The 26,496-nt window shown below is 41.1% G+C and overlaps 3 protein-coding genes across 3 annotated transcripts in view; 2 read left to right on the forward strand and 1 right to left on the reverse strand.

Moving 5' to 3' along the window:
- The window catches only part of LOC141430205 (uncharacterized), a 237,504-nt gene that overhangs the window by 193,851 nt on the left and 17,157 nt on the right, over nucleotides 1–26,496 (forward strand). The window lies entirely within an intron of this gene.
- LOC141430212 (luciferin 4-monooxygenase-like) lies at nucleotides 899–8,691 on the forward strand. The gene is made up of 6 exons (XM_074090811.1): nucleotides 899–2,261; nucleotides 4,335–4,467; nucleotides 4,560–4,641; nucleotides 6,201–6,340; nucleotides 8,147–8,317; nucleotides 8,510–8,691. The coding sequence occupies exons 1-6, from the start codon at nucleotides 2,155–2,157 to the stop codon at nucleotides 8,612–8,614; spliced, it is 738 nt and encodes a 245-aa protein (XP_073946912.1). The 5' UTR covers nucleotides 899–2,154; the 3' UTR covers nucleotides 8,615–8,691.
- The window catches only part of LOC141430226 (nose resistant to fluoxetine protein 6-like), an 18,301-nt gene continuing 714 nt past the window's right edge, over nucleotides 8,910–26,496 (reverse strand). Inside the window, exons 2-12 of the mRNA XM_074090820.1 lie at nucleotides 26,273–26,489; nucleotides 24,676–24,755; nucleotides 22,212–22,417; nucleotides 20,792–20,906; nucleotides 19,304–19,518; nucleotides 17,552–17,742; nucleotides 16,260–16,398; nucleotides 14,421–14,607; nucleotides 12,263–12,405; nucleotides 11,272–11,377; nucleotides 8,910–9,760 (exon numbers count right to left, since the gene is read on the reverse strand). Coding sequence (XP_073946921.1) covers nucleotides 9,654–9,760; nucleotides 11,272–11,377; nucleotides 12,263–12,405; nucleotides 14,421–14,607; nucleotides 16,260–16,398; nucleotides 17,552–17,742; nucleotides 19,304–19,518; nucleotides 20,792–20,906; nucleotides 22,212–22,417; nucleotides 24,676–24,755; nucleotides 26,273–26,489 — 1,706 coding nt within the window. The 3' untranslated portion in view covers nucleotides 8,910–9,653. The remainder of the gene's footprint in view (nucleotides 9,761–11,271; nucleotides 11,378–12,262; nucleotides 12,406–14,420; nucleotides 14,608–16,259; nucleotides 16,399–17,551; nucleotides 17,743–19,303; nucleotides 19,519–20,791; nucleotides 20,907–22,211; nucleotides 22,418–24,675; nucleotides 24,756–26,272; nucleotides 26,490–26,496) is intronic.

Genomic DNA, 26,496 nt, shown 5'->3' on the forward strand with positions numbered 1-26,496 from the left:
TGGATTTGGTGTGTTCTTACAGTGTGGAGGTGGAGGAACTGCATGAACACACATTGCATGGGCAAAAAAGTAGCTATCATAAAGGTCGCGGTGGGCAAAGTAATTGTGTCAGCTCGTTGAACGTACATGTAAAATTTCGTATCTATGCTATCAGCCCTTGAGGAGTTCCGTCATCAGCAGAGACCCTGGCTGCAGCATCAGGCGATGTATATCATATAAACGCATTATCATTGAAATTTAACAATCATGTAAAGTCTTTTGCGTGTGCCATCAACTTTTGAGGAGTTCCCTTCTACGTAGACGATCCTCGCCAGGATGAGCAGGATGTCACTGCTAAATAATATTTGTTACCAGATTTACATCAGTTTGCCAAATCTCCAGTCCCCAGTTTTATTGGTTTAGCTTATGCGTTTTCTGATTCAGTTGGTAAGTATATAAAATGCTCTTTATTCGTTTAATCCCGTGGGATATTCGAAAAATCTTTGCAACAGTTTTTACCTACCTGCATGCCAAAATTGAAGTTTCTAATATTTATAATTACGGAGTTAGGGCCACTTTGAAGCAAAAATATAAATCCCATTTTATTCCCTATCCCGTAGGAATTTTGATAAATCCTGAAAAATGTTTTTAGCTGTAACTTAGTATTACCTACTTGCTCGCCAAATTTGAAGTCTCTAATAATTATAGTTACGGTAAAAGGGTCAATAATTGAAAGTGAAAATACAAATCCCATTTATTCACTATCCCGTGGGAATTTCAAGAAATCCTGAAAATCGTTTTTAGCTGTTAGTATTACCTACTTGCATGCCAAATTAGAAGTTTCTAATAATTATAGTTACGCAAATAGGGCCATTTTGAAGTGAAAATATAAATCACATTTTATTCCCTATCCCGTGGGAATTTTGATAAATCCTGAAAATATTTTTTAGCTGTTAGTATTACCTACTTGTTTACCAAATTTGAAGTGTCTAATAATTATAGTTACGGAAAAAAGGTCATTAATTAAAAGTGAAAATACAAATCCCATTTATTCACTATCCCGTGGGAATTTCGTAAATTCCTGAAAAGTGTTTTTAGCTGTTAGTATTACCTACTTGCATGCCAAATTTGAAGTTTCTTATAATTATAGTTACTGAAATAGGGCCATTTCGAAGTGAAAATATAAATCCCATTTATTTCCTATCCCGTGGGAATTTCGAAAAATTCTTTCTTAGTGCGCGTCTACGCCTATTAAGGAACATATATTCCAAATTTCAAGTTTCTAGACCCAGCGGTTTGGGCTGTGCGTTGATCTATAAGTCAGTCAGTCAGTCAGTCAGTCAGTTTCTTCTTTTATATATATAGATAAACATACTTATACAGATAAATACATACTTAAATACATATTTTAATAACAAACATTCGTATTATTCATACAAATATCTGCCTTGACCGGAAATCGAACCAGGCTTAAACTTTATAGTCAGGTTCTCTAACAACTTTGCTATCCGGTCGCCTTTTAGTTTGGGACTAGGTACAGTTCGTTCGCGTTAAGAATGCAGTGAGTCATCAGTGCAACTACTGCAACTGCGGGTGAAGGTGCATAATGAGGGCTATCGCGTATGAATTCGCCACTAGAGGCGCTAGTGTAGCGTGGGGTCTCCGAAATGTCAAATCTCATAGTTTTTGGGTGAGCTACGCGGGTTTATTTAAAATTAGAATAATTTAGTGAATATTTTGCAATATCTGAAATTAATTATGGCAAATATGCGTCCCGGGGCAATGAATGCTTAAACTTTGTTTTCACGCCCGTAATAACAGACTTTGAAAGCTATACTTAAAAACCTCACGCAACAGTGCGCCATCTAGTGAGACAAAAAACGATAGCCCTCATTGAACGCATACTCTCGAACGCAACGGTTGTGGTTGTCTCACTAGACTAGCGGCTCTAGCGGCGAATTCATACGCGATAGCCCTCATTGGTCACTGTGAACGTGACTTTCTAATTAGGAACGATTTGATTGGATATTGGGCGTGAACATTGATGATTCCCAGTATTCTTAATGCAAACGGACTGTAGGTCAATTGGGATTGGTGTCAAGTGACCCGTGGTATGGTATTTGTTTATACCTTCAGCTGCAGTCCGTCCAGCTGGCGCCGGCGACCATAATAGAGATGGTCAAGTCCTCAGTCCTGTCCAAGTACGATGTCAGCTCGCTGGTCCGCATGGTGTCCGCCAGTACGCCTGCTGACGCTGAGCTTGTCAACAACGCTAAGAGCAAGTACGTGCCGCATTTACATTCAGCCGAAGAGAGCAGGGCAGTGGGCAGGGGAAGTGTATAAGTAGATTGATAAACAAGGGTTCTAAGTGATCAATTCCACCCAAGATATTTAGGCGCACGAGCGAGCAAAGCGAGCGAGGGTGCTTATAGTTCGCGGGTGTAATTGATCATTTACACTCGAGTTGAACACTCTATTTTTCATCACAAATTCGAGGAAATAAAAAAACCGTTATAAATGTATACGCAATTTGTAATTTGTTTGTGTTTGTTGTTTTTGTTGTTTGTTTGTTTGTTGAGCGGAAGAAAATTTATTGCACCTAAATGTCTTTTAGGGTTCCGTAGCCAAAATGGCAAAAACGGAACCTTATAGTTTCGCCATGTCTGTCTGTCTCTCCGTCCGCGTCTTTTCTCAGAGACTATCAATGCTAGAAAGCTGTAATTTTGCACGAGTATATATGTTGACTATGCCGACTTGGTACAATAAAAAAATGAAAACCATTTTTTCTGAGTACCCCCATAGACGTAAAGTGGGGGTGTTTTTTTTTCTCATCCAACCTTGTAGTGTGGGGTATCGTTAGATAGGTCTTTTAAAACCAATAGGGGGTTACTAAAACGATTTTTAGATTCAGTGATTTATTTGCAAAATATTCCACTTTAAAGTGCAAATTTTCATTAAAATCGAGCGCCCCTCCTCTAAAATGTAAACCGGTGTGTGGAAAAAATTGGAAAAAATTCAGGATGGTAGTAAGTATATCAAACTTACAAGGAAAACTATAACGGTTAAGTTTTCTTGAGAATTTTAAGAGTAAATATCAGCCTAAGGTGTAAAATATTACCTAAACTTGGAATATTCCGTGCAAAATTAGAAATTCTTAGAGAAATATTACTTAATTTTTTCGTAATGGCTACGGAACCCTATTTCGGGCGTGTCCGATACGCTCTTGGCCGGTTTTTGCAGGAATGTTAAAGTACTGGCAGCGCGAGCGGCAGTGCTCACCGAGCGCTTAAGCACGTATTCACGACACGTGGAAAACAATCAGTTATGCTTTAAGGTAGACTTCCGAGTAGAGTTGCTCCGGCGTCAATAACGCAGCGACAGCAGGGCTACCACGAAACTCGAAACTCGTTCGAATCGTACCATCCCTCTTGCTCTCGTATTAAATTGTATAAGTGTCAAAGGGACCGCACGACACGAACTTCGAGTTTCGAGTTTCGTAGTAGCCCTGCGGTAACGCGGCGATAGAGCGATAGTATGAACTAACGTTCGAACAGCGCGTTCGGGAAGCTTCGTGATAATAATATCTTCTCGTCCAATATTCCGCAGTGCCTGAAGACTAGAGTCTTCGACCAGTGTGTGTTGCCAGTGATGACTTATGGCGCTGAGACGTGGTCCTTGACTGTTGGCCTCTTAGAGAGGCTCAGAGTCACGCAACGAGCTATGGAGAGAGCTATGCTTGGAGTTTCTTTGCGCGGTAGAATCCAGAATACGGAAATTCGTCGAAGAACTAAAGTCACTGACATAGCTGGAAAAATATGCAAATTGAAGTGGCAATGGGCAGGCCACATCGCTCGAAGAACAGATAACCGTTGAGGGAGAAAAGTCCTCGAGTGGCGACCACAAACCGGAAGACGAAGCGTTGGCAGGCCTCCCACCAGGTGGACTGACGACATCGTGAGAGTAGCTGGAAACCGGTGGATGCAAGTGGCGAGTTGTCGTTCATTGTGGCGTTCTAAGAGGAAGGCCTTTGTCCAGCAGTGGACGTCTTTCGGCTGATGATGATGATGAACGTTCGAACGCAGCGACACTGTCGCCGACAACACCGCGTTACTGTCGCTGCGATAGTGACGTCGGAGCCGCTCTACTCGGAAGTCTACCTTTAGATATTAAGACGCTGCTGTCGACGTCTGCCGTTGCCGCAACTAGAAAGCAAAGTGAGTAGGGCAGTAACACACTCGAGCTGGATCCTGCTGCAGCAGTAGGTATTTTGGAAATTATTAGCGGTAAGGGGAGGCAGGGGCTGAATGAAAATTGTATTGTATTGTTGAGACTAATGACCGCCCAATACTCCTCAGGTTTCGAAACCTTCGCGACGTGTGTCAGGTCTACGGGATGTCAGAAGTCGGTTGCCTCTGCAGCGAGGAAAGGTCCACCAAAGGCACCAAGCCTGGCAGCGCGGGACAGCCCAGCCCTGGCTCCATCATGAAGGTAGACCATCCAACGCATTTCTGTCGTTTTAGCTTTGTTATTGACGAAGAAATGATTTTTCAATTTAAACATTTTGATAAATTATGTCTTAGGTTGTGGATCAGAACACCAGGGAGCCGCTAGGTCCGAACCAGCGTGGAGAAATCTGCATCAAGTCGCCTGCGCTAATGCAGGGTAAATACATGAAGTTTTGAAACCCATCTAAGAGCATTTATACTCGTACCTGCTGGGCTGGCAACGTTGCATTTTTGTTAGATCTTCTTTCTATTCTTAATATATAAGTTATAATGTGTCTGCTGCAATAATTAATCGTGATGTACTTTTATTTCCTTTAAAAACCGTTAATAAACATTTGTTAGTTTTTAAAGAATATAAATAAAAGTCTATCACGAATAATTATTGTAGTAGACACACGTATTAACTTATATATTAAGAACAATTCTAACAGACCACATTTTTAATTTTCATTCAATTTTTATGTAGTAATCGAGAAAAACTAACAAAATGCAACGTTGCCAGCTCAGCAGGTGTAAATGCTCTTAATTCCATGACTCTAAACCCAGCGGTAGAGATTTCGATATTGTATCCTGATCCCGTGTGAATATCGGGGTAAAAAGTGGCCCATGTGTTATTTGAGATCTCCAGCTATCTACATACCATATTTCATGCAAATTCGTCGAGCCGTTTTAGCGTGACAAATATACTAATATACACGCACTCACAAAGACACACACACACACACACACACACACACACATACTCACTAACTTTTGCATTTATGATAAGTATAGTTAATTTTTTTTATTAACCTGCTGCTGCTGATTAAAAATGAATCAGAAATGATATGATGAGATGTACATAGATATACCTAGTCAACGACATAGCAAAGCGAATAAGCTCATTGAAGTCGCAATGGGCAGGCCATATAGCACGGAGAACAGATGACCGTTGGAACCGCAATTGAATGGAGGCCGCGGATCAGCAAGCGCAGCGTGGGACGTCCACCAACGAGGTGGACGAATGGCCTGGGTGAAGCCGCAAGTTCAAGTTGGTCGAAGGCCGCTTCCAATCGAAGCAACTGGAGGTTTATGGGGAGGCTTATGTCCAGGGGTCGGACAAAAAGTGCGGATGACGTAATCTTGCACACAAGATGATGTTTTTATTTAAACTTCCGTGTGACATGTAGTAACAAAGTAGCATTAATGAAGTAACAAAATAATCGTAAATAAATCAATGGAATTCAGTGAATAAAATAAATTTCATATTGTTTAATAAAGAGGTTGATAAATGATAAGTGATAATAAAGAAATAAATAAATAAATATCACGGGACAATTCACACCAATTGACCTAGTCCCAAAGTAAGCTTAGCAAAGCTTGTGTTATGGGTACGGTGGTAACGGATAAATATAATTATATAGATAGATACATACTTAAATACATATTCAACACCCAAGACCCGAGAACAAACATTCGTATTTTTCATACAAATATCTGCCCCGACACGGGAATCGAACCCGGGACCTCAAGCTTCGTAGTCAGGTTCTCTAACCACTAGGCCATCTGGTCGTGGTGGTGGTGGGATAATTGTTTATGAAAATCAAAAATACTAATTGGAAACATCCTATAAGTGGTTTGACGTCATCGGCACTTTTTGTCCGACCCCTGCTTATGCCCAACAGTGGATGGCGTACGGCTGGTATGATGATGATGATGAAAAATGACAATCTTCAGGTTACCTGCACTCTTCGAACCGCGACCACATGGACTCTGAGGGCTTCATGCTGACCGGCGATATCGGATATTATGACGAAGACGCCTACTTCTACATTGTCAACCGGATCAAGGAACTCATCAAATTTAACTCCTTCCAGGTACACAAAGTTTTATTATTATAATGAGAGGGAGTCAAACGAGCAAGCGGGTTATTTGATGGGAAATGATCACCACCTGTTACCACTGGTAACTAATGGGAACAAAAATTCCATCTGTTACCACTAAACTAATTATTGGTGGTAACAATTGGGATTTTTTTCCCCAGTAGTTACCATCAATTTCTTTAGTGGGTATGAGATGGGAAAAAAATCCAATTAGTTACCACCACATTCATTTTAATTTTCAGCAGTTTATTGTCAACATATTAAAAAAGGTTCTATTGTATTCAATATTTATGGAGTTATTTTATCTTATCGTGAATATTTTTCCTATCTGTTACCACTAAAGTAATTGGTGGTAACTACTGGGATTTTTTTCCCAGTAGTTACTACTGAGTACTTTAGTGGTAAAAAAGTTGTGGTGGCCGAGTGGTTAGACCTATGTCTTCTCAAGCAGAGGATTGTGGGTTCAAACCCCGGCTCGCACATTTGAGTTTTTCGAAATTCATGTGCGGAATTACATTTGAAATTTACCACGAGCTTTACGGTGAAGGAAAACATCGTGAAGAAACCTGTACAAACCAGCGAAGCAATTCAATGGTGTGTGTGAAGTTCCCAATCCGCACTGGGCCCGCGTGGGAACTACTCCCCAAGTCCTCTCATTCTGAGAGGAGGCCTATGCCCAGCAGTGGGTCGTATATAGGCTGGGATGATGATGATGATGACTTTAGTGGTAAAAGATGGGAAAAAAATCCCAGCTGTTACCACTGGTAAAAATTGGTGGTAACAGTCATTGGTCCATTGCCGGCCTTTTAAGGAAGTATAAATCTCTTTTCTTGAAAGCGCTGATGTCATAGTACTTGTCCGTAAACTCTGCTGACGGAAGTTGATTTCACAATTTCACTGCATGTGGCAGGAAGTGCCGAAGCTGTCAAAATAAAAAAAAAAACAAAGTTGATGTTGATTGATGTCTTTGAACTATTCAGGGAGATTAGTGGTTGCGTTAGTTATGAAATGGGAAAATGTTCCCGATTGGAAGTTGGTTACGAAACGAGAATCTTTTAGTCTCATCTCAAAGCCAGATCTGGTAGCTAGTTTCGAAGCGGGAAAAATAATCCCGATTCGAAAGCACAATTCCCATATCGTAACTAGGTTACGAGATTGGATTAAATGTCTGAGGGGCTACTACGAAACTCGAAGTTCGTATCGTACCGTCACTCTCGCTCTCGTGTTGAATAACATAAGCGTCAGCGGGACGGCAAAAGACGAATTTTGCACTCCATAGTATAGGGTCTGGATACTCCTATAAATTAGGATTGGTTTTTTGGAGTATTTTTGTATTTTTTATTTCAACTCCAAATTTGTTACTTTTACGGGTATCCCGTGAAACCATATCGAAAATACAAACATATGTGGATGCACAGAAAAACCAGAAAAACCCATAATGACTCCAAAAAACCAATCATAATTTGATTGCTTAGTAGCGACATCTCTTGTCTGGGTGAGCGGTTGGTTCCGAAAGAGTGTGTGTGACGTCTGTCGACGCCACATAGATGTCGCTAGTGCTGCTGCTTAAGTAGCAAAGTAGAAATAAGCAACCTGAGATATGTATGCATGGGAAAAATTCGTGTCTAGATTCCTGTCCAGCAGTGGTGTAGGGGTTATAGCACGCAGCACGGAATGCTGAGGACCTGGGTTCGATTCCCAGTGCTGGTCTCTTTTTCTGGTTTTTCTGTGCATCCATGTCTCAGTTTGTATTTTCGACTCCTATAAATGTTTTTCAGGATTTTTAATAATTGTTCTCAGGTGGCTCCAGCAGAGCTGGAGTCAGTTTTGCAGCAGCATCCGCAAGTCCGCGAGGCGGGGGTGGTGGGGGCTCCGCACGAGAAGTACGGGCAAGCGCCGCTTGCCTTTGTGGCGTTGCAACCAGGCGCGACTATCACTGAGAAGGAGCTGGTGGCTTATGTTGATACGCAGGTAAGGCGACGGTAACCCAAGAGATAGTAGAGCTAGTCAATGTCGTCAAGTACGTGAGGCTGGGGTGGTCGAGGCTCCACACGAGATGTACGGTTGATACTCAAGTAAGGCGACGGTAACCTAAGAGACAGTGGGTTGAGCTGGAGTCAGTGCCTATAGATTATGCTAAAATTATAACGGTTTTTTTGGCAGGTATCAGCCAGGATGCGGTTGGAAGGCGGCGTGCGATTCGTGGATGCGCTGCCTCGCGGCGCGGGCGCCAAACTTGACCGGAAGGCACTCAAGTTGATGATCTAATTCATGGAACAGAAAAGACAAGTGGAAGTGGCATGGTTGCGAACCATGCTGGTTATAAATAAATTCAATTGAGCATAGTTGTGTCATTATTATTGGGGTTGCAGGTGGTAGGACCTTGTGCAAGGTCCACCCGGATTGCTACCACCATCTTGGTAAATTTCAAATGTAATTCCGCACATGAATTTCGAAAAACTCAGAGGTGCGAGCCGGGGTTTGACCCCACGACCCTCTGCTTGAGAGGCGATAGGTCAAACCACTAGGCCACCACGGCCATTATCTATTGTTACTCATAAGTCCGAATGAGCATTCGTGTAAAGATTTTACAAATTGAAAGTTACATTATGTACTGTGTTTACCCACGGATTCGCACACGTAAATCATTAGATCCAGCAACTAAATTGAAATTTCGGGATTTTAAAAAATTCACGTGGGACTTTCGAAAATCAAATCTTGGTTTTCGTTGACGTTACATAAAAAACAATCATGTCATGTCAAATTTCATGACTCTAAGCCCAGCGGTTGTTGTTTCGAGATTTTATCCCTTTCCCGTGGGAATATCGGAATAAAAAGTAGTCCAGCTATCTAAATATGCGTATTGCCATTATGTGTCATTGCTGTTATAAATTAATTATTTTCTTTCTTTCTTTCTTTCTACAAATATCAAATTTCATCCAAATCCGTCCAGCCGTTTCAGCGTGAAGGAGTAACAAACATACTCACTCACTCACTCACTCACTCACAAACTTTCGCATTTATAATATTATATATAGTAGGATCTTGTACGCGTTACAGTTACATTTTTAATAAAGACCATAATGTTAGAGGTACCTACTGATACTGTTGTCGACCGAAATTAAATTATTTGAAAAACAAAAATAAAATATTCGTATGCTTCATTTATTTATTAATATTAGCCTCCATCGGGAATCGAACCCGAAACTACAAGCTTCATTGTCAGGTTATCTACCCACTGTGTTATCTGGTTAAGTATAATTCTGTTTCTCATCATGTACATCATATTTTACTTTTTTGGTAAGATTTACGGATTTAAAGAGTTATATTTGTAAATTTCATCCTTTATCATCTGAATTGATTCTACTGGTTTTTTTTCATCTCCATTTTGTTTTTGTCGCGGTTCGGTGACACCTGAAAAGGATAGTGAATTCAATTCAATTCAATTCTTAAAAGTATAGCTCCATCGATACTATTGATGATTCCGCCAATGTCGAGGTTGGAAAAGACACTATCGGTTAGCCGTTGTACGGTAGCTTCAGCGTGCGGTAAGGATAGTGAATGGTGATAAGTCCCGATTGTGGTATTAACTAGGTATGATAATTGATAATGAATGGGCGAGGCTGCAAATCCAGAGCGGACCGAACGGAGCGGAGAAAAGAGCGAGAGCGGGGAAGCTCTGCGTATGGAATAACCTAACCTAAAGTTGGAAAACCCCAGACATTGTCACTTCAAAGTTCAATATCTCAAAAACGGCTAAGCCGACTTTGATAAAACATGTCTAAGAATCATCGCTAGAAAACTTGCTTTCAAATAAAAAAAAACGCATTAAAATCGGTTCATCCGTTTATGAGCTACGGTTGGGTTTCCCAATTTTTTGTTGGTTTGGTTATTCATTATTAACCAATAGAGACGTTTCATTTACCTAGCGTCGCTCCGCTCAGCTGTTTCCACTAGAGATTTAATATGCTGTACTGATTGTCATCCTCTCAAAATCAATGAGGGCTATCGTTTTGTGTCTCACTAGATGGCGCACTGTTGCGTGAGGTTTTTAAGTATGGCTTTCAAAGTCTGTTATTACGGGCGTGAAAACAAAGTTTAGATTAAAATCATATTTAAAACACCTTAAAACCGTACCATAAAAATATCGAGCATGCCACAGTGTTGCATCTCCCCGTTTTGTTCGGAAAAAAGGGAGGACAAAGGTTTCCGAAAGACAAAACTGTCTCAAAACACAGACATTCATTGCCCCGTAACGCATAATTGCCATAATTAATTTCAGGTTATGCAAAATATTCACAAAAAAAATCTTATTATAAATAAACCCGCGTAGCTCACCAAAAAACTATGAGATTTGACATTTCGGAGACCTCACGCTACACTAGCGCCTCTAGCGGCGAATTCATTCGCGATAGCCCTCATTCATTCGTGCCAGCTTTTCTGAATCGACCTGTACCTGTACTTCGTTTTTAGGGTTCCGTAGCCAAAATGGCAAAAATCACCCACTTTACGTCTATGGGCAGGTACACAATTTTTTTTTAATTTTTAATTATTATTTTTTATTGTGCCATTTTGTCGGCATAGTTTACATACATATTCGTGCAAAATTACAGCTTCCTAGCATTGATAGTTCCTGAGCAAAGCCGCGGACGGACAGACAGACAGACAGACATAGCGAAACTATAAGGGTTCCGTTTTTGCCATTTTGGCTGCGGAACCTTAAAAAACGAAGTATAGCGTAGTCCATCTTTTTGGTTTTCACCCACCTGACTTCAAATTGCTTATAGTCTGTCAAAAAAGAGAAGAAATTAAAAAGTGGCAACACTGTAGTGTCCTCCCTTTTTGGTTTGACAGGGTTTGAAAGGGATGACACTACAGTGTTGCCACTTTTTAATTTTTTCTCTTTTTTGACAGACTATATATACCTTGTAAGAGCATCCTCTGCAGGATTAAGGCAGGTTCCTCAACGATGATGCACATCATCGTTGAAAGCAAAGTAGTGTACACGAGATCACTTGCGAATGCAGAAAACTGCAATGTTAAACAGATAAGTATAGATTCCATTTTTCATTTATTTGAAGTCAAATAATAAATTAATACTAAATGTCAAATAAAATTAAATCCGCGCGCGGTAAAATAAAATCTCAAATGAAGTTAAAATAATAATAAAATGTCGCTCTCTGTCGCCAAGGTTGCGTAACACAAGACTGTTGTCAATTTTTTCATCATACTTCTACTAGACTAGTATAGCCAAATTACTGTTAATTTAGTTGTTATTCATTCGAAACTCATGGTCAATTTAAGACTTATGTTATGACATGAGGGTTCCGAAAGGTTCATCATTTGACGACAGATGGCCTAATAGTTCGAGAACCTGACTACGAAGCTTGAGGTCCCGGGTTCGATTCCTGTGTCGGGGCAGATATTTGTATGAAAAATACGAATGTATGTTCTCGGGTCTTGGGTGTTTAATATGTATTTAAATATGTATCTATATCTGTATAATTCTATTTATCCGTTGCTTTAGTACCCATAACACAAGCTTTGCTAATCTTACTTTGGGACTAGGTCAATTGGTGTGCATTTTCCCGTGACATCATCATCATCTCAGCCGGAGGACGTCCACTGTTGGACATAGGCGACCCCCTGAGACCCCCAGTCGCTTCGGTTGGCAGCGGCCTGCATCTACCGTGAACCCGCGGCTTTAACCAGGTCATCCGCCCATCTCGTTGGTGGACGTTCTACGCTGCGCTTGCCAATCCGCAGTCTCCACTCGAGAATTTTTCAGCCCCAACGGCCATCTGTTGTCCGTGCTATATGGTCGGAAAGGTTAATGAATTAAAAGGTTTATTTTCTAAGTGTTCCCTTTGACGTGATTGCCTGTCTGCCTGGTGCTGACTAAGCTCTTGTACTGACCAATGTTTCCATGTTGAAATAAATGGGAGTTATGGTGGTAGCGGCTTTGATTTCTTGAATAGTCATGTGAAAGAGAAATAGTGAGTAGGAGATGCGCGCCACAAACTTCCAGAGCCGTAGCGATAAAAACCAGTTCACGGGACCTGCACAGAGGAGACAGTCCAGATGAATGTAGAGATAGAAGACAAAGATACTTTAGTGTTTACCCGCGACTTACACGTAAATCATTTGACCCAGCAGGTGAATTGAAATTTCGGAATTTAAAAAAAAACCCGTGGTAATTCCCGATAATTAAATCGTGGTATTCATTGACGTTACATTAAAAACAATCATGTCAAATTTCATGTCTCTAAGCCCAGCGGTTGCTGTTTCGAGATTTTGTCCCTATCCCGAAGGAATATCGGGATAAAAAGTAGCCTAATGTTTTATTCCAGCTATCTACATACGAGTACCAAATTTCATGACTCTAAGGCCAGCGGTTGTTATTTAGAGATTTTATCCCTATCCCGTGGGAATGTCGGGATAAAAACTATCCTATGTTTTAATCCAGGTTATAAACTAACTTTTAGCCAAATTTCATCCAAATCCGTCCAGCCGTTTCAGCGTGAAGAAGTAACAAATATACTCACTCACTCACTCACAAACTTTCACATTTATAATATTAGTAGGACGAGTATCTACTCGTAAGTAGGTAGGATTGAATCAGGCGTTACTTTGCGGAGTTCCATATCAATGAACTATAAACAACTAGGTACTTTGCTCACCCGCGACCTTACGATAGCTTTTTTCATGTGGTAGAGCCTTACTGTAACCATTTGCTGGCTGCAGTACGAATGGGCCGGCTCGACTGGGTTAATACCACTCCCCAGCGTGAAATAGTAGTTTCTCCTGGCGATATACCTGCGCAGTGAGCAAAATACGGACCAAATTGGCGGCGGAGCAGTTGGGGACGCGGGAGGGGGCGTAGGAGCGCGCGCGCGGCCGTCACGCCATTAGCTTGTTAGTTGACAGATGCGCAAACGTATCCCCGCCACTAGCCACCCAGAGCTCTTTTTACGTGCGTTGACTTGTACTGTGTTTCGTATGTTGAGTGGGAGATCCGAAGGCCCAACTCCCCTCCCCTCCACCCTCCTCCCTTTAGCCCCCCCTAGGTGTCCTGTACATGGGCGGCGGTGATCAGTTGATCACTTACCATCAGCTGACCCGCAAGCTCGATGTAAAAAAAAACGCCACGTCAGTGCAACAAAGTAAACACACTTTATTGCAGCTTTTCCACATCCACACTGTAAGAACTCAAGAATTTATCACGAGCTTTGCGGTGAAGGAAAACATCGTGAGGAAACCTGCACAAACCTGCGAAGCAATTCAATGGTGCGTGTGAAGTTCCCAATCCGCACTGGGCCCGCGTGGGAACTGTGGCCCAAGCCCTCTTGTTCTGAGAGGAGGCCTGTGCCCAGCAGTGGGACGTATATAGGCTGGGATGATGATGATGATGATGACTGTAAGAACACATACACTCACCCAAACCAACTATCACTACCCCCACACTACGCTGACGGTTTCGAGCTCAACCAGAGTTCAACCTCAGAGCAAAGAAAAGCGTTAGTCTAACGTCTGGTAGCATGGTGAATGGTAAAGAATACTATGGAACTCAAGTCTCCCCAAATTTAAGTTTTTTTATTTTTTATTTTATTCGACTGGATGGCAAACGAGCAAGTAGGTCTCCTGATGGTAAGAGATCACCACCGCCCATAGACAACTGCAACACCAGGGTATTGCAGATGCGTTGCCAACCTAGAGGCCTAAGATGGAATACCTCAAGTGCCAGTTATTTCACCGGCTGTCTTACTCTCCACGCCGAAACACAACAGTGCAAGCACTGCTGCTTCACGGCAGGATTAGCGAGCAAGATGGTGGTAGCAATCCGGGCGGACCTTGCACAAGGTCCTACCACCTGCAAAATCGAGCTTTGATTAAAAGACCAGAGTCTAAAAAACTGAGCCAAGTCTCAGAAATGAAGACTTCAAGGAATTGAGTCTTTACCACTTCGATCAACGATTAGTACTAATCATTGATCGAAGCTTTACCAACACTATGTCCTAAATATATCCAAGATGAAAGTGGCAGTGTTGGTGTGAAAGCTATAGCATTTAATTACCTCCGTAACCGTGAACACAAGCTAATATCATCCAGCAGAGAGCCAGCGACCAGCCGGACCGTCTGAAGGAGTTGTTCATGCTGTCAGCGAAATGGTTGTCCCAGTCCGCTTGCATGCACGGATGCACGATGTAGACGACGTAGAAAAATGTGGCAAATGACAGAGCGTGGCATAAAAGTATTATCCACTGAAAAATAAAGTCATGATTAAAGAAAAAAACCGGCCAAGAGCGTGTCGGACACGCCCGAAATAGGGTTCCGTAGCCATTACAAAAAATAAATAATATTTTTATGAGGATTTCGTATTTTGTACGGAATATTCCAAGTTTAGGTATATTTTATACCTTAGGCTGCTATTTACTCTTAAACTACTAATCATTCTCAAGAAAGCTTAACCGTTATAGTTTTTCTTGTAATTTTGATATAATTACTCCTGAATTTTTCAAATTTTTCCACCCACCGGCTTAGATTTTGGAGGTCCCCCCCGCTCTATTTTAATGAGAATTTGCACTATAAAGTTGAATATTTTGCAAACAAATCACTGAATGGAAAATTCGTTTTAGCAACAACAAATGTTTTTAATTTTTTTTATTGTAAGTATCATTTTGTCGGCATAGTTTGCATATATATTCGTGCAAAATTACAGCTTTCTAGCATTGATAGTCCCTGAGAAAAGCCGCGGACGGACAGACAGACAGATATGGCCACGGAACCCTAAAAAGGCATACCAAAATTAACACTTTAACTGTCCGTGCATTACATGTAATGCACCGTCAAACTAGCTCTCCCTCCACGTTCTACGTGACGTCAGAAATGGATGATTCCGTACGTATTTTGTGCATTATCTGTAATGCACGGACATATCGACCCATGACAGTGGCGACAGCGAGGGACAGTTAAAGTGTTAACTCAGAAACATTTCAACCAGGAATACAAGTTCCACTGAACACTCTTGTAAAAAGTTTTTCAGTTGTACTCGTACATTCACAAGCATTAAAATCTTACACAACAAAGCGTGCATAAAAATATCTCACACGTCCTAAAGAACTAGAAATAGTTGCATCAGATATTTATACACGTTTTGTAGTGTCAAATATTGGCGCATAAACGGCCTCTACGCTCTCAGGAAAAACATGGAGATGAAAACCAAAGAATGCTTTCGGTTTCCCTTTCGTCATCAACAAGAACACATCCATTGTTGAACAATGCTCTTCCCTCAGGACGCCATAGTGAACGACCACTAGCCACCTGTATATTGCACCCACTATTTTCCCTTAATTGACAAGATTTAATTTTTTGAACACCTGTAAATTACTACAGGAATCGAAAGCGTTTTGCCTCCTGAACATGGGAAAATATTTATTATCATTTATTTCTCCATATTTAAAAAAATACAAAAAAATAAAAAATATAGCTAAATTTGCCAACACTACCACAGAATAGATATGATTCCTTTGCCTTTTTCACCAGAAAAAGGAGCTCTCCTAATTTTGACAACTTCTACGTCAGATTTACGTGATCTTTTTTTTTAATAGAGACTAGACAAAAGTAAATTGTGTGGTAGTTTTGGAGTTATGCCCTTTTAGAATAAGCACATCTTAAAAAATTTGTAATAAATTAATTAATAATCGTAGCGAAATTTTAAAAATATCAGCGTCTTTCTCTTTCCAACCAGAATACAGACAACGAATCAAATTATAGTCTTAGAAATATGAAATCTTGTCAATTCTAGCGATATTGTCGCTATAGGTGCGTCTTTCAGTTCGTGGTGACTATTCCAAAACCTCTTTTCCACAACGAGGATCTGTTCGTTGAGGGATGTGGCCAGCTTTGCATTTACCTGTGGCAATTCAATCTTCAGCCCTCTGAAGACATGCAAGATGTAACCAAACAACATGCCGATGAAGAAGGGTGGCGATCGCACCAAAGTATTAAGGTTATAGTATAGCATGTACTCTTGAACATTTCCCGTTGCTGCCCTAAAAATACAATATTTATACAGTAAATCCAAATAGAGTCATGGTAGCTTAGAGCCGTGGTGGTCGAGTGCTTCAAACCCCGGCTCGCACCTCTGAGTTTTTCGAAATTCATGTGCGGAATTACATTTGAAATTTACCATGAGCTTTGCGGTGAAGGAAAACATCGTGAGGAAACCTGCACAAACCTGCGAAGCAATTCAACGGTGTGTGTGAAGTTCCCAATCCGCACTGGGCCCGCGTGGCAACTACTGCCCAAGCCCTCTCATTCTGAGAGGAGGCCTGTGCCCAGCAGTGGGACGTATATAGGCTGGGATGATGAGCTTAGTGGTTAGACCTATGGCCTTGCAAGCAGAGGGTCGTGGGTACTAGCCCGGGCTCTTATTTATGTGCGCCATTACATTTCAAATTTGCTATAAATTTAATACCGTTAATGGTATCATTTATCATCGTCCGTCTCTGTCAATTTGATGCCGAACATAGACCTCTCCCATGGCACATCATAAAATCCTTATCCGGGTATAAACGGCCCAAGTAGGCCCCAAGCTGCAAGGCGACCAACATTACATTACATTTGCCGATACATGGTCTTCACTCAAGAATAGCTCCAGAACCAGTCTGCTGCAGCCGGCATCACTTCTAAGGTTTGATGACCTGCCCACTGCAATACCATTTTGCTCATGAATCTACAAGAAATACCATCATCATCATCACCCTATCAGCCGTATGATATCCACACATAGGCTTCCCCCATAGACCTCCACTTGCTTCGGGTGAAAGTGGCCTGCGTCCACCGTGGACATCCTAATCTGCGCTTGCCGATCCGCGGTCTCCATTTGAGAACTTCCCAACCCCAATGTCCAACCAACTGATCTGTTCTCCGTGATTATATGGCCTGTCCATTGCCACTTCAACGAGCTAATTCGCTTGGCTATGTCGGTGACGCTCGATCTTCTACGTATCTCCTTATTTCTGATTCGATCCCGTAGAGAATTTCCCAGCGTAGCGCTCTCCATTAACCAATAGGGTCAGAGCTGCTCACTGAGCTCGTTGAGCAACTCTGAGCCTATTTATAAAGCTTATTATAGTAGAGCACCACGTCTCGGATCCATATGTGAGAAGTTATCATTATTAATGATCATCGATAAATTTTTACCATTGCACAGTCGGCGAAATAGAAACATTGTAGATGACGAAGTAGCAAAAGGCTAGAGTTGCGGTTAGGGAAGCGAGCAGACCGGCGGCAAGAGCGGCCCACGCGTCGCGGCGGCTGCCCAGCACCCAGAATAACACTAGTGGGGAGATGATGTGCAACTGCATGTCTACTGACAGATACCATGGCACGCACTGCAACAAAAGCATGTAGGTCAATGACATCATGATCATCAGCCAGAAGACTACTGTTGAATGGTCAGGCTTGTAAAACTCACTTTATCGAAATGTATGTACACTTTCTTTTAAGTCAAGGGCGAAGATATCAGGTTACCGTAGTCAGGTTTTAACTCCAAACCTCCTACAAAATATTATGTCGATCCCAAAATAGTATTTATTATCTTTTCACAACACGCTTCTAAATCGCGTAATATATCTTTGGCAGCCGTTTAGATTCACTTGAACTCTAATTTCAGTAAACTACGGAGAAATTGGAAAACTTTCCTTAATTTCTAAAACAGAAGTACATAATCGAACAATTTTTTGATATTTTTAATTTTGAGTGTTGAGTAATGTAATCTTAAACATTGCTAAATATTCATGCGTTTTTGTGTATGACCAAATTAGGATGTGTTGACATTATCCATGGCCTTATTAGAGTTTAACTGTGCGGGAGCTATTCTTCCCATGAAATTGTGGGAGGAATATATGGATCAAAATTAATAAGACAAAATCGAGTATGACAGTTAATTACTTAGACAGGCGATGGGATAACCGTAACCCACATTTTATTTCTGGTTTATAGGAACATCTCCGACTGTAAATACATTTTTTATTGGTTGTAACAGTATATAAAGTACGTATGAAGACACGCTAGTTCTAAGGGGCCTGGTAAAGTTACAAAGTTAGTTACACGACCAAAGTTACAAAAATATGTATACACGACTTTATGACTTAAACTAACATGGCCGTGTATACATATAACTTTTCCCGTGACGAATCCCCGATGTAACCCTTTAGGGATACTTTCTTGGAAGGTACACTGTCTTTTCCCAAAAAATGCACTTCCCAATGGGTACAACTTCTCAAAATGTGCATTTAATGATTTAGGCGTGCGAAGCCGCGGGTAAACGCTAGTTATAAATATGTGAAAGTTTGTGAGTGAGTGAGTATGTTTGTTACTTCTTCTCGCTGAAACGGCTGGACGGATTTGGATAAAATTTGGAAAAAATTAACTAACTAACTTAAGTTAGTTATAACCTGGAATAAACATAGGCTACTTTTTATCTCGATATTCCCACGGGATAGAGATAAAATCTCGAAATAGCAACCGTTGGGCTTTGAGTCATGTTTGGTATGTAGGTTGCTGGACGTCTGGAATAACACATAGGCTACTTTTTATACCGATACTCCTACGGGATAGGGATAAAATCTCGAAATAACAATTGCTGGGCTTAGTCATGGAATTTGGTATGTAGGTAGCTGGACCTCTGGAATAACCCATAGGCTAGGGCTAACATTTTGAAATTTTTGACAGTTATTCTTAGCACAACCTCAATTTAAACCATAATATAAATTTCGGGAATTCCCAGGGGAATTTTGTAAAATCCCGAAAATTCAATTTTAACCACCAGATCGAATAGTTTACGCGTGCGAAGCCGCGCAGGTAACCTCTAGTTATTAATATGCCTTATTACATATACACACAATCATATTTATTACATAGTAGGATTGCTATATGAAAACTTTTGGTTACCGTATGACCTGGGTTTGCGATATTTTGAATGTGGAGCAGCGCGCTCCACCAGTATCGGCGGCAGTGGTCAACGGACATGGCGACATAGTGCCAGTCGGGCCCGTCAGCCACCCGGTGCAGCAGCGACGCCTGCAGCAGCACTGCAGCCGCCAGCAGTGGGAACAGACGCAGGAAGCGGTTCAGGTAGAACCAGTGCAAGTTCCTCAGCAGCGACACTGTAAAGGACTTAGTTTAACTCCTCTTGGGGCCGAAAAGTTTTCAAAACCAGCAAGAGCGAGATGGGCGGATGACCTAACCCCTATATCACAAACAATACGAGTGCTACAACTCTACATAATTGTCACTTTTTTAGGGTTCTAGAGCCAAAATGGCAAAAACGGAACCCTTATAGTTTCGCCATGTCTGTCTGTCTGTCTGTCCGTCCGTCCGCGGCTTTGCTCAGAGACTATCAATGCCAGAAAGCTGTAATTTTGCACGGATATGTAAACTATGCCAACAAAATGGTACCTACAATAAAAAAAACATGGTACCATCAGCCAAATAAGTGGTCTATCAATTTTTTAGCAAGTTCCTATCAAATGAATATGTCGCTAAAGTCGAACTTTCAAGTTGACAGACACGCCTATTGGCATTTTTGTTTTGTGACATGCAAACCATTATCGACTTTAGGGTGGTAGACCACATATTTGGCCGAAGGTACCTCCCTGGTAAAGTGGGGATGATTTTTTTTCTCATCCAAACCGTGGGGTAGGTCGTTGGATAGGTCTTTTAAAACCATTAGATAGATTCAGTGATATGTTTGCGAAATATTCAACTTTAAAGTACAAATTTTCATTAAAATCGAGCGTCCTCCCGTCCCCCTCTAAAATCTAAACCGGTAGGTGGAAAAATTTCAAAAAATTCAAGATAGTAGTAAGTATATCAAACTTTCAAGGAAAACTATAACGGCTAAGTTTGCTTGAGAATTATTAGTAGTTTAAGAGTAAACAGCAGCCTAAGGTATAAAATATACCTAAACTTGGAATATTCCGTTCAAAATACGAAATCCTCAGAAAAATATTACTTATTTTTATCGTAATGGCTACGGAACCCTATTTCAGGCGTGTCCGACACGTTCTTGGCCGGATTTTTTGTATCTATTGTGTGTTATAAGAGCTCTTAATATAATACAGTACGATTATTTGGAGTTAACACTTGACAGATGGGCGTGCCTTCAGTCAATTTTCAACTTTGACGTCATACAAATAAAGCCCTTTTTAGTATACCGCTACCCACGTTTACAGATTCTGTAAAAAATATTTTATTTATACAGTAGTACTTAGGGGCTGTTTCACCATCCTTCGATTAGCGTTAACCGACGGTTAAATGTGATGCCGTCTCCGTCTATTCGAACAAAACAAATAGAGACGCCATCACACCTAACCACCAGTTAACACTAATCAATGGATGGTGAAACAGCCCCTTAATATGGTAAATTTAGTGCTCTACTTTGCTTCATCTTGTTGACGCTGGTGTACACCAGCAACAAGCCACTCAGAGTGAAGAACGAGTCCACCGCGATATCACCAGACACCATCCATACAGCTCGCTTCTTCCTTAGCCACTGTAAAAAAAGATTGCTCTGTGTTTTCGTGGATGATATTCAGTGGCGTAGCTAGGTCAGCTAGGTGGACAAGGGGCCCCGGTGCATAGAGAAAGAATGAGGGCTATCGTTTTTTGTTTATCTAGATGGCGCCACTGTTGCGTGAGGTTATTAAGTGTGGCTTTCAAAGTCTGTTATTACGGGCGTGAAAACAAAGTTTAGATTAAAATCATATTTAATACACCTTAAAACCGTACCATAAAAATAGCGAGCAACCACAGTGTTTTGTTCGGAAAAAAAGGGAGGACAAAAGTTTCCGAAAGACAAAACTGTCTCAAAACACAGACATTCATTGCCCCGTAACGCATAATTTCCATAATTAATTTAAGGTAATGCAAAATAATAACAAAATTATTCTAATTATAAATAAACCCGCGTAGCTCACCCAAAAACTATGAGATTTGACATTTCGGAGACCTCACGCTACACTAGCGCCTCTAGCGGCGAATTCATACGCGATAGCCCTCATTGGGCCCTCACCCTCTCTTTCCACGTAAATTAGAGTTGCTAAGTCTCGGTACGCCGGGACATGTCCCGGCTTGAAGCATGGTGTCCCGGCATCCCGGCCGATAAGTAAATTGTCCCGGTTTAAGAATTATAGTTATTTAGCGGGGGGCTGGTATTGGTAAATAATATACGCTTTAAAGCGAAAGCGAAAATCACCTACGAACAGAGAACCTGACTGGCGGATTGCTGGCATTAAATGACTGTGTTAAAAGTTGTTTTGTGTTTAGACAAGGATTAAACCTACTTATTACTTATTGTTGTAATAAAAATTGTTTTTTTTTTCTACACCTTTACTACTTTTTCTTTAAATGTTCCGGTTTAAGTCCCCACACGTATGGCAACCCTAACGTAAATAGCTTAAATTTATATTGGCCTTCAATATTATCGTCAGGAATAAGAATGAAGAGCCTGCTCACAAGATTCTTTTCTCTTTTTTTCTTTTATGCTCCTTTTTTTTCAAAGCTTAGGTTAGAGGGCCCCATGAGCTCCGGGGCCCTGGTACACTGCACTACCTGGCCATACGATAGCTATACGCCATTGATGATATTATCCCATTATTCATAACCTTAACCAACACCCCCGACATTGTCAATGCAAAGTTCAATATCCCAAAAACCGCTGAACCGATTTTGATAAAACATATCTAAGAACGATTGCTAAAAACTTGCTTTCAAATAAAAAAAACCGCATTCAAATCAGTCCACCCGTTTAAGCGCTACACAGACACACATAGCGCCGGGGGTTAAAAACAGTATTTACCTGGTACAACTCGAACCTATTAATCACGATACGTCTTGGTGATAGAAAATACTCCCAGAAGGTGTGGAAGATGATGATGACCAGAATGGAAAGGGAGCGGATGCCGTCCAGGCAGTCCAGAGCCCTGGGCTTGTTGAAGGTCAGCAGCCGGCGCGTATTGGAGTACAGAGAGCAGGTGCGGAGTAGCGGGCTGGTTTTTTCGGGGTCTGTAAGATGGAAGCGTCATAACCATATTATCTACAATTAAATCTGATCTATAAAACAATCCCTTTTTAACCCCGACGCAAAAAGAGGGGTGTTATAAGTTTGACCGCTATGTTTTGTCTGTATTCTGTATGTCTGTGTGTGTGTGTGTCTGTCTGTCTGTGGCACCGTAGCTCTTAAACAGGTAGACCGATTTGAACGCGGTTGCTTTTAATTGAAAGCAAGTTTTCTAGCGATGGTTCTTAGAGATGTTTTATCAAAATTGGTTCAGCCGTTTTTGTGATATTGAACGACAAAGATATTGAATGACAAGGTCCGCGGTTTTCAACTTGTTGTTGGTTAGGTTATAGTAATATAATTACATTAAACTAACTCCTGATTGACCTCTATCTCATCATCATCATCATCTCGGTCTAATGAGGGCTATCGTTTTTTGTCTTTCTAGATGGCGCCACTGTTGCGTGAGGTTTTAAATGTGGCTTTCAAAGTCTGTTATTACGGGCGTGAAAACAAAGTTTACATTAAAATCATATTTAATACACCTTAAAACCGTACCGTAAAAATATCGAGCAACCGCAGTGTTGCGTAGTCCCGTTTTTTTCGGAAAAAAGGGAGGACAAAAGTTTCCGAAAGACAAAACTGTCTCAAAACGCAGACATTAATTGCCCCGTAACGCATAATTGCCATAATTAATTTCAGGTAATGCAAAATATTCACAAAATTATTCTAATTCTAAATAAACCCGCGTAGCTCACCCAAAAACTATGAGATTTGACATTTCGGAGACCTCACGCTACACTAGCGCCTCTAGCGGTGAATTCATACGCGATAGCCCTCATTACGTCCCACGCAGGGCAGAGACATCCTCTTAGAACGAGAGGGCTTGGGCCGTAGTTCCCACGCGGGCCTAGCGCGGATTGGGAACTTCACACACACAATTGAATTACTTGGTTGGTGTGTGCAGGTTTACTCAAGATGTTTTTCCTTCACCGTAAAGTTTGTGGTAAATTTCAAATGAAATCCCGAAAAACTCATAAGTGCGAGCCCGGCTCGAACTTACGACCCTATGCTTGAGAGGCAATAAGTCAAACCACAAGGCCCTAGGCTCACTGGTTTAGTAACAGCTTTTTCATCTCTCCTGTTCGGAAAGTTTAATTTTCATGGGTAGATAGCCGGGTGGAAAATTGCGTTTTCATCTCTAGGGTGGAAAGTATTTTTTTTTAAATTCTTCGATTAGCCACGGAGTCGAAAATAATTGAGTTACGTCAATGACACTTTTTTTCACGTTTCGGCATGACCATCTAGATGCACGTCGTGACCAAGGAGCTTATATACAACACTGGAGGTTGAACGCCGAACATCCGTTTTAAACAAGAAATTTGATCTTTATTACGTCACGAACATATTCCATCTCTTTCTTTAGTTAGGTTAAGAAAGAGATGGAAGTCATTCGTGAAATGTGAAAGAAAGAGGTGGAATATATAAATAAGTAATAAAGGTCAAACTTCTTCGTTCGGCGTTCAACCTCCAGTTTTGTAGGTCGTGACCAACTCGATTTTTTTATAGTTGGCCGTGGCAAGTGGCCAGGACGAAAAGGTACCGTTGGAGGTTGGATATAAGTAAATTAAATTTACTGAATACTGAAATTCAATTTATTATTGTTCTCATTTTTTTGTAAGTACTATTTTACTTTCCTCACAGTCGAAATGAAAAGTAGTGTCTAACTCGCGTGAAATTACCCATTTCCCCACGAACTATTGGCGCTCTCACTTCGTTCGAACGCCAGAAATAGCTCAGGTGAAATGGGTCACTTTCCACCCTTGGTTCTCAATCTACTATTTCAGTCTAGCCTTAAAGTGCCCTTGGTCGTATTTATCCGGGAATTCAGACGATGGGATCGATCGAATCCTATTTCCTTTGCAATATGAAAGATGAAGCGAAGGTTGTAGGTGGTAGGACCAAGTGCAAGGTCCGCCGAGACTGCTATCACCATCTTGCTCGCTAATCCTGCCGTGAAGCAGCAGTGCTTGCACTGTTGTGTTTCGGCGTGGAGAGTAAGACAGCCGGTGAAATTACTGGCACTTGAGGTATCCCATCTTAGGCCTCTAGGTTGGCAACGCATCTGCAATACCAGATGTTGCAGGTGTTTATGGGCGGTGGTGATCTATTACCATCAGGAGACCCACTTGCTCGTTTTCCGTCCAATCGAATAAAAAAAAACCCTTTCAAACATTATAAGAAACGAAAGGACTAAGCTTACCCCTTCTCAATATGAATATCTGCCTTAGTTCGTATGCTGTGCTGATAAGAGTCAACATTCCGATCACTGAGAAAACAATCCTGAAATGAAAATAAAAACCAAATTAGTTAAATGTTAGAATTAATCGCTTCATCACATAAAATTATGAACCATTTCGTGGCATGGAAAATAAACGCTGCCTACATCAAATACAAATACAAATACAAATATTCTTTATTGCACACCACAAATCAGTACAAAAAACTTATGTAGATTCAGGGTAGATAATAGGCGGTCTTATCGCTTAAAAGCGATCTCTTCCAACAACCATTTGGGTACAAGAACTTATAGTTATGTCAAACAAAAGTAGGTGGCGGAAACAGAAACAAGAACAAACAAAAAAAAAATACAAATGATATAATTATATAAATACATACATACAATACTTATACAATACATATACTACTAACGTAAAATAGCAATATAAATTGTCAAAAAGGCCGTAATGGGAGAAAAGGATAGGAAATTAGGAAATAAAATGAATAAACACAGAAAGACTGAGGACAGAGTTAAGAAGGTAGTGTCAAGAAGTAAGCCTTGACGAGATTTTACATCATGACATATGGCTCGCTAGATCATTGATTATTCAGCGTTTCATGATATTAAGATGATCATCACTATCATCATCCCAGCCAATTTACGTTCCACTGCTGGGCACAGGCCTCCTCTCAGAATAAGAGGGCTTGGGCCGTAGTTCCCACGCGGGACCAGTGCGGATTGGTAACTTCACACACACCATTGAATTATTTCACAGGTGTGTGCAGGTTTCCTCACGATGCTTTCCTTCACCGTAAAGTTCGTGGTAAATTTGAAATGTAATTTCGCACATGCATTTCGAAAAACTCAGGGGTGCGGGTCGGGGTTTGAACCCACGAACCTCTGCTTGAGAGGCGATAGGTCAAACCACTAGGCCACCACGGCTTAATAAGATAATACCCTAAAGCTATTAGGGTTTCTATGACAGGCTGGTTGGCGCTAGTACAGTCAAGGGCAAAGATATCGACACGGCCAAAGTTACAAAAATATGCACCATGCACTTAACATTAAGGCCACTTTGTGCAACTTTGGCCGTGTCGATATCTTTGCCCTTGACTGTACCGTGGCCCGTTTGAAAACTTTGACATTTGAATTACGTTTCTGATTGGTTAAATAACGCGCATCTAGTGATAATTTCACCTGTTAAGAAATCTTCAATCTTAGATCTAATTCTGATTAGATAGTTTAAGTTAAAGATAAATTGATTGTAATGTAATAAAGTACTTTATTAAGCGCTTTACACCTGCAAATTTATACCTAAGTATAAAAGATCAAAGTCACTGACGACTGACTGGGCACGCTATTATCTGTCATCTCCCAGGATAACAGGATCGAAGGATTTTGGGCACAAATTTGTGCCTCTGGGAGAGGACAGGTTAATTAATCTATTCTAAAATCTGGCCCCGACGTATCCACACATTTAGATAGTGGTAATGCATATCTTTTGTTCTGGATTATCAATCCAGTTTTCGATAAATACAATTACAAGTACATAACATTTATCGCTATCTTAGGTACTTACGTGCCAACATAATCGGCTGCGACGTAAGGTTTGTCGTGCGGCAGCCGGCAGTACTGCTCCGTGTAGTTGAAGCCGACGACAGGGTGCGCAGTGTAGGGCGCCAGCACCGCCTCCACGGCGCACGACTTGGGAACACACACAGCAAGAGACAGGGACTCATCAGTAAACTTCTGCCTCAGATCTTTGGGCAACGTCACTTCCGTCCAGGTTAAATTCTCTGATAC

Source organism: Choristoneura fumiferana, chromosome 8, assembly GCF_025370935.1.
Source record: "Choristoneura fumiferana chromosome 8, NRCan_CFum_1, whole genome shotgun sequence".
Classification (NCBI taxonomy): domain Eukaryota; kingdom Metazoa; phylum Arthropoda; class Insecta; order Lepidoptera; family Tortricidae; genus Choristoneura; species Choristoneura fumiferana.